A 13722-nucleotide genomic window follows, 5' to 3' on the forward strand; every position below is an offset into this window, starting at 1 on the left:
GTTTGTCTCAACTTTTCTTAAACTGCTGAGAAGCCTAATGAAAAATGTCTTTTTACTAATTTTGGATTTCTAAAACAGTGGAATTGGTTGCAGTTAGTTAGAGGTCAGCCCACTTCATAAATATTGGAAAAACTCTGAAGATAATGTCTGGAAACACACCGTTTTCTTCTGTTGAGATCTACCAATATATTTAGTGCCCAGACAGAGGCCTTTGTGTCTATTTTTCAGCCTAAACAAAATTAACTCAAAATATTTTTATAAATATGGTTGGTTGTTTTGGGGGGAAATGTTCATACTTTGGAATTAGGGTTTTTTTATTTTTTTAATTTATGGGATATCTTTTAAGAGATCTTGCATACAGGGTAGTTTAAGACTGTATGCCCTATTCTTCTTTTTATACTTACTCTATGCAGCAAGTGTGATACCTGGAATGGATACTTCGAGGGGAAATAAAAAATTGGAAAATGGAGGCTCTTAAAATCCTGTAGAGAAAGAAGCAACAATGTAAAGTGCAGACCTGAACTTTGCCCTGTCTCAGAATGAACAATGAATCTGAAGGGAGTTATCCAACCATTTAGCAGTTCTTGACAGAGGATGAAATGAAAGAGGGGGGAAAAAAAAAAAATCAGTTGTTTAAGTGTCTGTAGCTGTAGTTGCTGATTCTTTGGAATCTTGCTATCTCTGCTTTTCCTTTTCAAGTAAATATTTTCTTGGAAGATATCCCTAATTAAGTGCCCGCCACCAAGATTGTGTCCATGTCAGACCTCAGCTAGTACATTTTATCTGAAGTGATGGTGTTTTTTAATGCCATGTTAGATTCCCATGAAGAATATTCTTGCTTCCTTATAAACTTGATCTTAAGGAATTCTCAGTCTCTGTTCTGTTTCACATCTGCAAGAACAGAAGTCATGTTTCCAGGCTTGGTCTCTCAACTGCAACATTTTTAGTAAGCTTTGCAGGACTTGTGCAACAGACCTCCGTGCATTTTTGATTTCTGGATTCTGAGAACTGTGGTTCACTCGACAACAAGTCTCTTTTATTCAAGAAAACTAATGAAATTTCTCACAATTTTTCTACAGTTTTCATGCACAGAGTGATGAACACCTTTTCTTGCTACTTGAAAACATACCACCCACTGGCTTCAAAGCTATTTTAAAAATATCTTAAGAGTATCACGAGTTCAGGCATGAGTTAGAGTTCAGCAGAAGAAAAAAGAAAATAAATGCTTAGCTATAATATGAGCATATTGAATAATTCAAAATGTTTGTATCACACGTAATCCATCCAAAATTGCTTGCCTCCAGTATCCTCTGGTACAGTTTTAAGAAGCTTACTCCTACACAGCTATTTAAATATACTCGGGAAACTTCATTTAAAGAACTTAAAGTTAAGTTAAACTTACATTTGATTTGTGAATATGAGAACTGGGTGTTTGGCATAAAGGGATGGGAAGGAAAAGAATTCGTGCTGTAACTACCTGCAAGTATCCATGGCAATGTTGTGGTTTTACAGTCACATTTTATGGTATCTTCAGTGCCCTTTTGCCCCCAGCCATATGCAAGATACACACAATATGTGTTACAACCCTAATAAAGAAAATTCCTGCTTTATACTGCCCAACAAGTGGATGTTGTGAACGTTAAAAAGAAAAGCTATTTTTCCAAATGCTTTTTAGTTTAGTACTTCTAGAAAATAGATTTCTTGTTGCAGCAAATAGCTAACAGATTGATAGGGTGATACAGTTCCTTCCCTCTCTTTAGTTAGCTTAATCCTGTAAAGAGTATTAGCCACTTATTTTATATGATGGGTTTTGCTGTATATAAAAAAAATACAGTAGTTGAAGCAAAGGAATTTTAATATTCTGATGGGAATGAATAATTTGACAGTTTAGCCCCTTAAGTCATTAAATATAGGATAGTAGAACATCCTACATTTCATCTAAATTCAGATGTTTGGATATATGTCTCATATTTATGCAAAAATTGCATTCAAAAGTACCTAGATTAGTTCTGTAATTCTCAGGCTGGTATGCAGCCAGTGTGCTGGACTATCACCTTTGAAGTATTCCTGTTGAAAAAATTGGTGATCTGAAGGGGGGTGGGATTGAAGAATGATCTGTCAAATCCAGCCATTGAGAGCCACTGCTGAGATGTTATCCTAAGTGTATATTTGTGTACTTATAAATACATCTTAACAAAGGTAAAATGGTGAACTAGAAAAGTATGTTTTGCAGTATAAAAGTGGAGCAAAGCTTGAGCTTCTGTCTTCTTCTAAGTCAGGGTTTTGTTTTTTGTTAGTTGACTATAGTATCTGTTAATGGTCAGTGTTTTTTTGTTCCTATAAATGTGTTTTTATTGCTCCAGTTAATTTTTTTTTTCTCCTTTAAACAGGATATTTCTGCTCAAGAAAGCAATATATTAGGGGCGTTCTGTGATATGAATGTAAGTTGTCCATTTTTAAATAGGTGCACGTTTCCTAGAAACTTAAAATAGCCATGTTTGCTCCTCTGTATAGATTTGTGTTATCCTGATGTAGCTTTTGAATTTCCTGTATGTCTGAATGGATCTAGTATTGATTGTTCAAGTTGTTCTTCTTCTTCTTCTTTTTTTTTTAAATATTTCTAGGATGTAGAAGTACCATTGCACTTGCTTCGTTATGTTTGTCTGTTTTGTGGAAAAAATGGCCTTTCCCTCATGAAGGATTGTTTTGAATACGGAACCCCTGAGACACTGCCATTTCTTATAGCACATGCATTTATCACAGTGGTATCTAATGTAAGTATTGTCTTTAAATTGTTTCATGTTAAACACAAAAAGTAAAAGGACTGAAGTCTGGAAGAATTCTGTAGGACTAGGGAGGAAGAAAAACACTAAGATTTTCCTTGTTAGGAATGTGAGGTTTGCTCGTCCACTGAGCATTTCATCATCCAAACCCTATACATCACCTGTAAGCACACAAGTAGTTTTGCAAGTTTGCACCTAGATACGAAAATTGTAACAGCCCCAGAAGATACTTACAAGAATGTTGTCAGAAGTAATTTCTGTCCCTGAAGTTGTGTCATGGAAAAGTTTTACGCTTCTTTGGGCTATATTAACTTTTTATCTATTTCCTGTGAGGCACAAATGAAAAGCCTATGGATTTTTCTTCTCAATTTCCTGTGATTTTGTATCATTATACACATTTGCAGCATAGAGGTAACTATCTTTTATTTTCACTTAGTTTCAGAATACATATCCTTCATCATTTCTCCATTTTGAAATACTAGTGAATTTTGACTAGCAGAATTATAAATTTATATCAGTGGAGATGCAAAGGAGATTGGTAGTAGAAATAAAAACCAGTCTCTAAAGAAGGACATCTGAAGACCTAGTGTAATGTGAGAATGTGAAGTTGTGACCTGTCTTGTGGATGTTACATATGGACAAAAAGGAAAACAATTGTTTGTTACGCCTTGTATGAAGTGAGTTGAACATAATTTTGACATTGATTGCAATTTTTAATACTTAAAATCAGATCCTTCTTTCCACACATCTTCCCTCTTTCCATGTTGGTGTTACTGATCAGCCAGGATGATGTTCTTGGAATATGTTTGCATCAAAGGAACCAGTAACTGAAATAAAGCCAATGTTGGTGATCTGTATCACTCGCTCCTGATCCTTTTAGTGTAATGGTTCTTAACTTGCAGGTCAGAGAATAAATGAGTAAGGCCATGATAAGCTCCATTCTTGTAAGCTCGCACAGAAGGACTGTTGCAGGACCTCTGTATGTTAAATTGTGGAGATGTGTTACCCTCTGGCCCTTTCTGTATGATCTGATGAGCTTTCAGGTGATAATCTGATAAGTTCTTGATCTCTAGCTGTTGTCAGTGCAGCCTGCAGTCTTCATTGAAACCATCTGCAGAAAATGTATGGTCTTGTAGGTTATTCTGGTTTACCAGTAAATTTTGGTCGTGGAACCAAACATTTTTGCATGTCTGATTTTTGTTTTATTTTTTGTGAGAATGGGCACAACTATTCTGAACAATGAGTGGCAGCTCCCTATCACGCCAGCATTTTTTTCAGCAAGCATTCTGACTGCAGATCCCATTTCCTAGATATCCCATACCAGTGCATTTTTATAAACTGCATCTGCCTTTCTTCTTTGTCCTTTTTTGAAGTCTTTATCTTTCTCCACATAAATTGTTTATTTTCTTTATTCTTCATGGTGCGCCCTAACCCAAAATACTTAGCAATTTTGCATTTATCTTTTGTTCTAGTAGGCAATACATTTAGCTGTCTCTTGCAGCTATTTTAGATGAGTGCTATGGTTAAACCTGCCAGATAAAATGAAATTCAACCCAAACCATAACCAGTAGAAGCATTGTTTCTTCAACCTCTTCCAGCATTGTATCTTTTGCCATTCAGCTAGAATCTTTCTTTTGAACTCTGTCTGGCTTTGCTGGCAAATCTGTGTGAGTTAGAGGAAAACTGTTTTAAACAATTTTTTTTTCTTTAGATTTTATCTGTCAGTTCACTACAGAAAGTATAAGATGTTGTATGGGTAATGTGCTTTATTCATCCACTTCCCACATTTTGGTGTCACTCCAGTGTACTTGTCAGCAGTGCTTCTGACTTTCAAATGCAATATGTTTATTAGTTCCAAATGAGGCAGGTAATTTTTTTGACAAAATACATTTTACCTTGCTGATACTAAAAAAAAAAAAAGATTTTTCTTTACCTGTATAATGGTGCATAAGCTTCTAATTTTGATGTAATGTTTCTCTTTCCCCGTTTCTTTTTATATTGTCTCACTATATAATTCATATAATTTAGGTAAATGTAAATGGTTTAAAATGATACACCAAAATCCAATAAAACAAAAAGAAGCATTCACAAAACTGTATTTTTTGTGAACAAAATATTGGTGATCTCAGTAAGAACTCTGCTAATCTGACTTGGTTTTATCCCAATGCGTTTGAGTTTATGGGATTTATAGATACTGTGAGATTTATGCATGACCCTGTCGATAATAGCTCAGTGAACAGCTCTGCAATGTCAACTGTTAACTGGTTCACAATGTGTAAAGCTGGAACCATAGTGTATGGTAACTCTTAAATACATTTTCACAATCGTACTAACTCTTGAGAATCGCAGTTAAGTAGCCATTATTGTAAAGATGCCTAGAAATATCCATGCTGGAATTTATTTTAAAGTCTGTGAGTTGTTCAGCTACTACCTTAAACGTTTCAAAAATATTTTCAGAAAGATTGTAGTGTGGGTGAACCACTCAATTTCTCATTAAAAAGTTAGGCTTAGTAGTAAGCTCCAGGAAGTAGAATAGGTAAAGCTGAAAATAGTAAACTGAAGTCAAAGAAATCATTTGCTAATAACCAGACATTCAGCTTTTAGCAGACAAGGCTGCATAGTGGTGTGGAAAGCATTTGCTTTGTTTCTTCCATAAGGGAGAGTGTGTATCTCATTAAGTGCACTCTACAGGTGCATGTAAGAGAAGACCATTGCCACAAATTAGTAAAGCCTGTGGGGAACTGAGCTACTTGTTTGTGATTACTGGTGTCCCATTTGTATAGAGGACATTAAAATTATTGAAAAGATGTTTCCTTGAATTTTTTTTATCCAGAAAATCTCGTTTGAGTAAATGTCTTCGTCAGCCAAGCTTATGTTTGTAATAGTAAAGCCACATGTAATATAATGCAATTTACTTCACACAGGGAGTTGACTAGTTGGCACTCTTGTTTTTTCTCCAGCTTATGGCTCTGCAAGATGCTTTCTTAGCAACCTGTATTGTGGTAGGAGTGACTTTTCCTTCTTAGGATATTTCTTTGCTGTCTTTTTTAGTTAGATACTTGCTTCCTCCTTTCTTCCCACGTTTCATATTCTGTGGTATTTGCTCAGTCGAACTACCTGATGTGGTGTTGGTCTCCTTAAAAAAGCTAACAGACACAGAGAAATCAATGACCTAATGCTTGTTCTGTGGAGGGTTTAAATCTCACTGAAAAAGCCTGTCACTACTTCATTCTGTACCATTTCAGTTTTGTGGATGTTGTGGAGGAATGACTGCCCTGTCAGTGGAGATGAATTAATTGAAATAATGCTGATTGTTTCCAAAATGTTGGTTTAATTATACTGTATAAAACTTCAAAACTTAAGTCAGAAGTAAAAACTGTTGAGAGATGCACTGCCTTTTAGAATTGAATTACCTATGATAAAGAGCAAATAATAAAAATACCGAAAACCTCTGAAGCTTGAGAACAGAGCAGATGCAGTAAATACTTTGTCTTAAAAGCCAGTGGAGGCAAAAAAAAGTATGATGAAAGTTGCGGATTTTTAATGTAATTTTATATATGTTATTTTTATGTCATTTTACATATGTTAGTTTGTCATTTAAATAATTTAGTATATTTATACTTGAGTTCATGATGAAAATTACATTTTCATTTATAACATGTGAAATCATCCATTAATTCAATTCTGAGGATGAAGGTTGTATGTAATGCAAGTATACAGATGAATGAAATGGCTTTAGAAATTTGAATTAATACAGACTGAAAATTACTATAAACAATGAAAGCTATAAAAACAAAATTATAAAAATGTTTCCTACTTTTATTTCACAGAGAAATATATTTTCTTTTGTGTTTCATACTGCATATGAAAAAGAGCACATGGTGTTAGAAATCAAATTGTGTAATACAATAGTATCTTTGTCATCCTTGCAATTCCTTGTCAAAATGTTATTTAATTCCTGTTTCTAGAACAAGCATCTTCTAGTTACACTTTCTATCTTTGGGATGTTAGCATTTTTTTCTTCTTGAGACTGCCAATTGAATCAGAAGCTTATTCCAAATGTGGTCTTATTTGCAATGTGAAGATTTGGCTGGTTTGTCTTGCAAAGTAGGTTAGTATTGTTACTGTGTAGTGTTAGTTGCATTGTAAAAAGTAAGTCTGAAAATATTTTTTTCAGAACTGACTCAAAAAGTTAGTTGGCTGATTCTGGAAATGTTTAAAATAAATGCTGGTGATACAGTTTTCCTACAGCCTAATATTTTTCTCTCCTGGCAAGGAGAATTTGGATTTTCTGTATGCAGAATTTTCCAAAATCCTGGTGTGAATTTAGTCCTTAACCAGAATTTATTTCATCAGTTGCAAAGATTAAACATTCTTTTAAGAATAAACATGGAGATGTAAATTGACATGACAGCTTTGAGTGACTGATGGTGTTAGCTATTCACAAGATTTGTGTGCACACATGATTAAAATTATGTGGGTGGTAGTAACAGCTGCTGATGTTTCATCTATGCTAGATCCCTTACCTGGCAGGTAGTTGTCTTTCTGTAACAGGTTTAACAGGCTTAGCATTCCTTTTTGAAATGCAGATGGAACCTCTAACTTTGCCTGTGTAAGTAGTTTGGTTGGTCCTCTTTTCCTCACAGCAGTGCTAAATAGCTGTTTCAGGGTTTTTTTTCCTCTGTATACGTTTTCTTCCTGCATACAGCTTTGCAAAGGTGGTAAAGGCAGAATGGTAAATATGGGAATGCAAATATGGTAGTAGAAAAACTGTGCTTAATCACTGGTTATCGTAATTTTATTTTATAGGATATATAAGCCCTAAGAAGCAAAACATCAACACAAGTAAAATAATTTTACTTGATTCAGGAGAAATTTGCAAGGAACAGAAAGAATGGAATAATTTTCTTGTAGACTTTAAAAGAAAAAGGAAAAAGAAACCCCACAAGGCTGAGTAGCAGTTTTTCCTACTGAAGAAACTACAGAAAATACAAAAATGAGACATCTGGGCAGTATGATACTATTTATACAAAGTTTATATTTTCCAATTAACTAGAAGAAAAGATGCAACTCCTGTGTATAAGTCACAGAAGCATTCCTTAGATAACATTTTTGAAAATTAGAAAATTAAGAAGTTGAAAGAACTGAAGTCGAATGAAAAACAGCAAAGCCTTTTTTTTTTAAAGTGGGGTTGCATGTGCAAATGTACCAGCAATATTTCATTTTTTTACCATTCTCATTAAATGTCATTAATGAAATTTTTATCTATTTATGTTTTTGCATTATAGATCAGAATATGGCTACACATCCCTGCTGTCATGCAGCACATTATACCCTTTAGGACTTATGTTATCAGGTAAATTTTTAATTTAAGAATTTTTCTTGTGGGACTTTTTGACAGCACCTATTTATAATTTCAGCTGATACACTTTTGATTGTTCAGGTTGTTGCTCTGACTGTATAATTTCAACAAGGAGAGTGAAGGTAATGTTTAGAGTTAGTTTGGGCAGTTCCTTACATCTATCTGATTTTGGGATCAATCAGATCAATCTTGTTAATAGCATTTTTAGTGTGACATCCAGCCCCATTCTAACATGTCATGTCAGGTACAACTGTAATACAGTTTCACTTACTGCCGTATCTTCATAAAACTTTACATAAAATTTGCAATGAGATGATGTAAGTAGAAGAGCAATATGTAGTCATTGAGATTTCATGTACTAAGTTTCACTGAGTTTTAACACTGCTTCACATTTTGATGTTCTGTATTTCCAGCTGGCAGGAATTGAAGTGTGATCAAAAGTCTACTCGCACTTTTATGTATCTAAATATATCCAGTCCCAAAGATTTTCTTTATATCAAGTTGCCTATCGTGAAAAGCACTTTAAAAATAAAGTACTTACAAAGATATTTAATTGTACAAGGAATTTATTTTTATTGGATTTCTCAGGACAATAGAAAAAAATTCTGTGAGCTGTTGATGAAAATACCTTGTGTATGTGTATCTACCTGGAGGTGGAGGGGTGTGGTCACAGCTAATTCTCCTTCCAGTGGCCCAACATTAAACTTTTCTGGTGCAGGCAACCTAAAATGCCACTACTCTTGCATGGGCCCAAAGCTCCTCCGATGCTCTGGATTTCCTATAACTGTAATGTTAGAAATGTGCTTATACTGGTCATGGCTTACTTCCCTGATACCAATAAATGTGCCTTTACAGATTATATTGTCTTAACTGTAGCAGTATAAAAATCACGCTCTTAACAAAAATAATTACATTGGCAACAAAAAAGTGCACAGAACAGTGAGGCTCCGAACTGTGTTCCATATTTAAAAATGTTCTGGTTTTAATTGTAAAGAGTTTTGGCTGTAAGTACTGGCTTGGCTATTGATCTGTCCTGCTAATAACATGGTCTCTACCAAAACGATAGCACCAGAGAGAAGAGTATTCTGATCTTCTATTAACACATACCACTCTTGAGCTACAGTCCAGCTGTGTGCACTTCTTTAATGCTGATGTGTTATCTTTGAAATCTTACAAAGGTAATTTCTTATAAAGGTAATTATTAATCATGAAGTAGTCTAGGAAGGACAGGCGGAAGATCTTCAAGTTCTTGTCTCTGTACATATTCCATTAATGGTTGTTCGTGGGAATTTGGTTCATGAGCCTTACCTATCTTCTTGCAATGTATGGAAATTAAAAAAAGCATTGAAGGCTCAACAGTTAGAGATAGGCCGATAAGAAGGAACTGGAGTGAGACAGAGTAACATGGCCTGAAGCCTTTGCTGTTAATCCTGACTTGCTTGTCATCCTATAATTCTTAACACATTTTCTATTTTATAACTGTAGGTGTAATTAGGGTCACTGGAATGAATAAAAGATTTTTTTTCCTGTGTTCTCCTCATCTCTTCCTCTTTACTTTACCCACAGAATATTTGCATCTGATTTAGAATGTGATTTGTCAGCAGCTTCTTGCCATAAATAATGCCCTTGATGTCTGTTCTTAGCATTTACAATTCGTTCTTGTCAATCAGAATGGTGATATTGATACAGGATACATCTGTGAAAAACACTAGCAGTTTAGAGGAGGAAGGGGATGTTCCCCCAGTTTCCATTTTTCACAACTGCATCCTGATGGGAGATCTGGGATTTCTCAACGTTATGAAATCCAAAGCTTTTTTTGTGAAGATGCACTTATGGAGCAGGACATGAAGCTTGGAGGCTATATAACAAAAAAAAAAATCTCTAGTGTTTTACCTTTATATGGGACAGAAGTTAACACAGATTCCTTTGGTAAAAGATTACTTTCTTAATGTATGCAGCTTACCCCATGTGGTTGTCAAGCTTACAGATCTTGTCTTAGCAGCTTGGGTCTCTAGGTCTCCATCTGTTTTTTACTTAGGGGAAAAAAAAAAAAAAAAAAGGCAAATATAGTCCTGGGCATAGCAGCACAGCATCTTTGAAACAAAACCTGCAATAGCTTCTGCTGCTCTGCAAACTAAGAAGGAGGGTTTGGAGAGGGGTTTAGTCTGGAATGAGCACATGGGGCTCTAGTTGACTGTTAGTCCAAATTGCTGCTAATGTGGATTCCTTGCAAGAACTGCGTTTTGGAATGCTGATTAGCATAAGCAGAAAGAGAGATCACCTGACTGGCATCTTAGCAGCATCTTTTATCAGATGAGCTAACATTTATGTTCCTGTTCTGTGGTTATTTCTGCTAGGAGTGGATGAAATGAACAGCCAAGTGTGTATTTGTGTAGAGGAGACCACTGCTGGAATTTGCAAAGAACATAGACACAATCCTGTCATTATTGCTGCTACTAATAAAAGACTAATAAATGTTATTTTGTGCCTGGGGAATGGAGCACCAGCATTCATATCTTGCCTCTGAAAGGCCTATGTTTATAAGCAGTTTAGGAAATAAATGAAGGACATGAATTAAAAGTTACACCTTTCAATAAGGAAGCAAAGTGGTTTTAACCTCCTCAGAAGGAAGCTTTTATTATTCCTAATACCTTAGAATTCTGCATTTCAAATTGCAGCATTCTCATGAAAAAAAGAAGAGACTTATGGACAAAGTGACTCAAGAAAATAAGTTATAACTTACTGCAATTATAAATGAGTGCAAGTTGTTGATGTATGGTTATAAAAGACATTGGTTCAATCTGACTTCTACCTCAAGATCAGAGATGAGAGATGCACTATGTGGTTCCAGATATTGAATGCCTCCAGAGAGCAGTAGCTATAAACACTGTCCTCCTGTGTTTTGAGGACAGTGTTTTTTCAGCGGCAAGATTGTTGATTGAAAGTGTCATGGATAGTTCTGTCCTTTAGAAAGAAGACTCGCAATGAAGTCCTGTTTTATGAGAAATAAGAGATAAAGTTGTATGTCTGATACATACGTGCCTTTATAAAGCACCAAAAAGTGCTTGATAGCATGAAGGAAAGACCTAAAATTCTTCTTTCTTTGACATCACAGTTGGTATAAACTACTTAACGTTCCTTTGGTAAAACCTGAGAGCTAAGTGTAGCATTAGCACTGACCATTATCATATTTGGTTCTAACCCTTTCTCCTTATGCCCTTTTTCCTCTCTCCTGCTTCAAGACGGATCTTGAGAGATTTTTTAGGAAGGATTCATGCCTCTGCCCCAGTTAGGGAGAAACAGAACATTCTGTGCTCAAGCGCATTGAGAGGAAATAGCAAGTGGCAGTTGCTCCTGTGTTAGCTGTGTAGTCTCGACATAGGGCACAAGCATAGCACTGGTATATGCAGAGGAAGTGGAAGCTCCGAACAGAATTGATCCATGATGCTTCCTGTGTCGTACAGTGAGAGAGAATGCAGCTGAAAGAATGCAAGTTACTTTTCTGCTTAAAAATATTTTTCTTAAGAATTTGGGTTTTATGGGAGTGCCCAAGACCACAGCTTGCTACTAAATGTTACAAAAAAATCTTGTAATAAGCCTTGAAGTTTTTACTTGAAAAAAGTACTTAACTCCTCCAAAAATCTGAGTATTTATGCTGTAGGTACAAAGAACAGACAAGTCAGGAGACAATAGCCAGGCACTTAAGTGAATTCTTCATATCACTGAGGAGCGCTGACTCATTCTGCTAGATATCCCTTTTGCAGCTGTCATCCAGAGGAGTCATATTAAGGGAAAAAAGATTATTTCACAGCTGAGTAGCTGAAGTCCCGAAGCATAAGATGTGATTGTAAGCATTACACTAACATGGAACTGCACGTTTAAAACTAAACTCTCTCTATCCCCAAATACAGACAATTTAAATAGTTTCAGTAGACTAAAACTGATTTTTTTATAATTAATGTATATGTGTTGCTTAAATGTAGATAATACATCTTCACTGATAATTTAAAGTATGCCAGGCTGGCAGGGCAGATCCTATGCATATATAGGCTATCCTTTATGTATATGTAGAAGAAAAGGTATGTTTCTTTCCAAAAGTCTTACTTAGGCAAAAATGTTGGATTTACTAGATTACACAGATCTTGAAGTATTGTTCATATATTCCTTTAAGACTTAATGCTTATCAGAATCAAAAAGATAAAAATTTAGAAATTAAAGAAAATAACAAAGGGCAGAATGGAAGCTATTATTAAGCCGTTATGTGAATCGGTCACATATTCACATTTATATACTATATACGGTTCTGATCGTTCCATCTCACAGAGATAACAACAGAACTACCTATGTGATAGGAAGGGTGATGAAGAAGGTAGGAGATAAAAAAATTACGTTGATAGGAGGAGAGACATAGTCTAAGACTTTTCTTTGACAGGCTGTTATGAGTCATATGAAGACAATAAATAGAGAATGATAATTCACAGTTTTTCAAAAACAAGAAATGGAGAACATGCAATACAATTGTCAGTTTGCAGACTAAGGAGAAATGAAAGGAGATTGTTTTTCATACAGACGTAATTGTGAAACTAACTGGCATAGGTTAATGAGAAAGCCAAAAATATAAATAGAAAGAGATAAATGAATTCACAGTAGTGGATAGGTTCATCCATATTTTTTTTTATCTATGGGATAAATCTTTTACCTGCTTTTAGAGTGGCTATTGGGCTAAATAGTCCTCTTGCCTTGTTCCGGTATCACTGTTCTTATGTAAGGCAACGCAGCAAATGTACAGGTAGTCAGTGTAAGGAAAGATGTGTGTTAATTGCCAGAGCTAGCTAAAGATTTCTTTTTCGTTACTAGTAACGTTCTACTGGTAAAAGCATAAACTGGACCCAGTTTACTGATGCAGATGGGCTTAGGCCACTGTATGTTTCCACAATAAAGATGAGGCTTGGCCTACTCTGCAAGTTTTTACAGTTTTAATCCTGGTAGTAAAGACAAGATCATATTTGATTTATGACCAGTGTAGTAGTGCCAATAAATTTTCTAGTGTAGATGCAGTTATACTTGTAAAGACAAGTATGCTATCTTCTACATTTATACTGTGCCTGGTTAGAATAATGCAGTTGCATTAAAAAAAACCTAGGATGCAGGTTAACAAGTAAAAAGTGCTCTTTTCTCTGCAGTGGTCTTTAGGGCCTTGGCAAAACAGATAATACTGTTGAAGTATTTCTGAAGCTGTGAAAATGTACCTACATGGTAGTTTCAGGTATTATAAAGTGGGATTTTTTTAAAAAGACTATCTAATACAGAAAAAATAACACAGGTCTGATTCAGGCTTGGGGTAAATAAAGTAATCACACTGAAAGAACCTTAAAAATGTTGTAGCATTAATTTTATGAAGGAAAGTAGGTTTATACTGATACTGTGGCATTAAAATAAAAAATGTTTTGTTGTATAAACTAGATTAATATAGTTGTTTCACCAAACTTTCTAGTGTGAGGAAGATTTCAGGTGAAAGTCCTGTTACGGAAATCTAGTGAAGCCACAAAAGCACTGTTGTTTTTGTATATGTAGATG

The 13722-nt window shown here is 35.1% G+C and overlaps 1 protein-coding gene across 1 annotated transcript in view; it reads left to right on the forward strand.

The window, feature by feature from the left end:
* USP34 (ubiquitin specific peptidase 34) overlaps window positions 1-13722 on the forward strand; it is a 125660-nt gene that overhangs the window by 7742 nt on the left and 104196 nt on the right. The window contains exons 4-6 of the mRNA XM_010575059.1: window positions 2391-2441; window positions 2625-2774; window positions 8072-8139. Of these exons, the coding sequence (XP_010573361.1) occupies window positions 2391-2441; window positions 2625-2774; window positions 8072-8139 (269 nt within the window). The remainder of the gene's footprint in view (window positions 1-2390; window positions 2442-2624; window positions 2775-8071; window positions 8140-13722) is intronic.

The sequence above is a fragment of the Haliaeetus leucocephalus genome, unplaced genomic scaffold (assembly GCF_000737465.1).
Source record: "Haliaeetus leucocephalus isolate CR32 unplaced genomic scaffold, Haliaeetus_leucocephalus-4.0 Scaffold450, whole genome shotgun sequence".
Classification (NCBI taxonomy): domain Eukaryota; kingdom Metazoa; phylum Chordata; class Aves; order Accipitriformes; family Accipitridae; genus Haliaeetus; species Haliaeetus leucocephalus.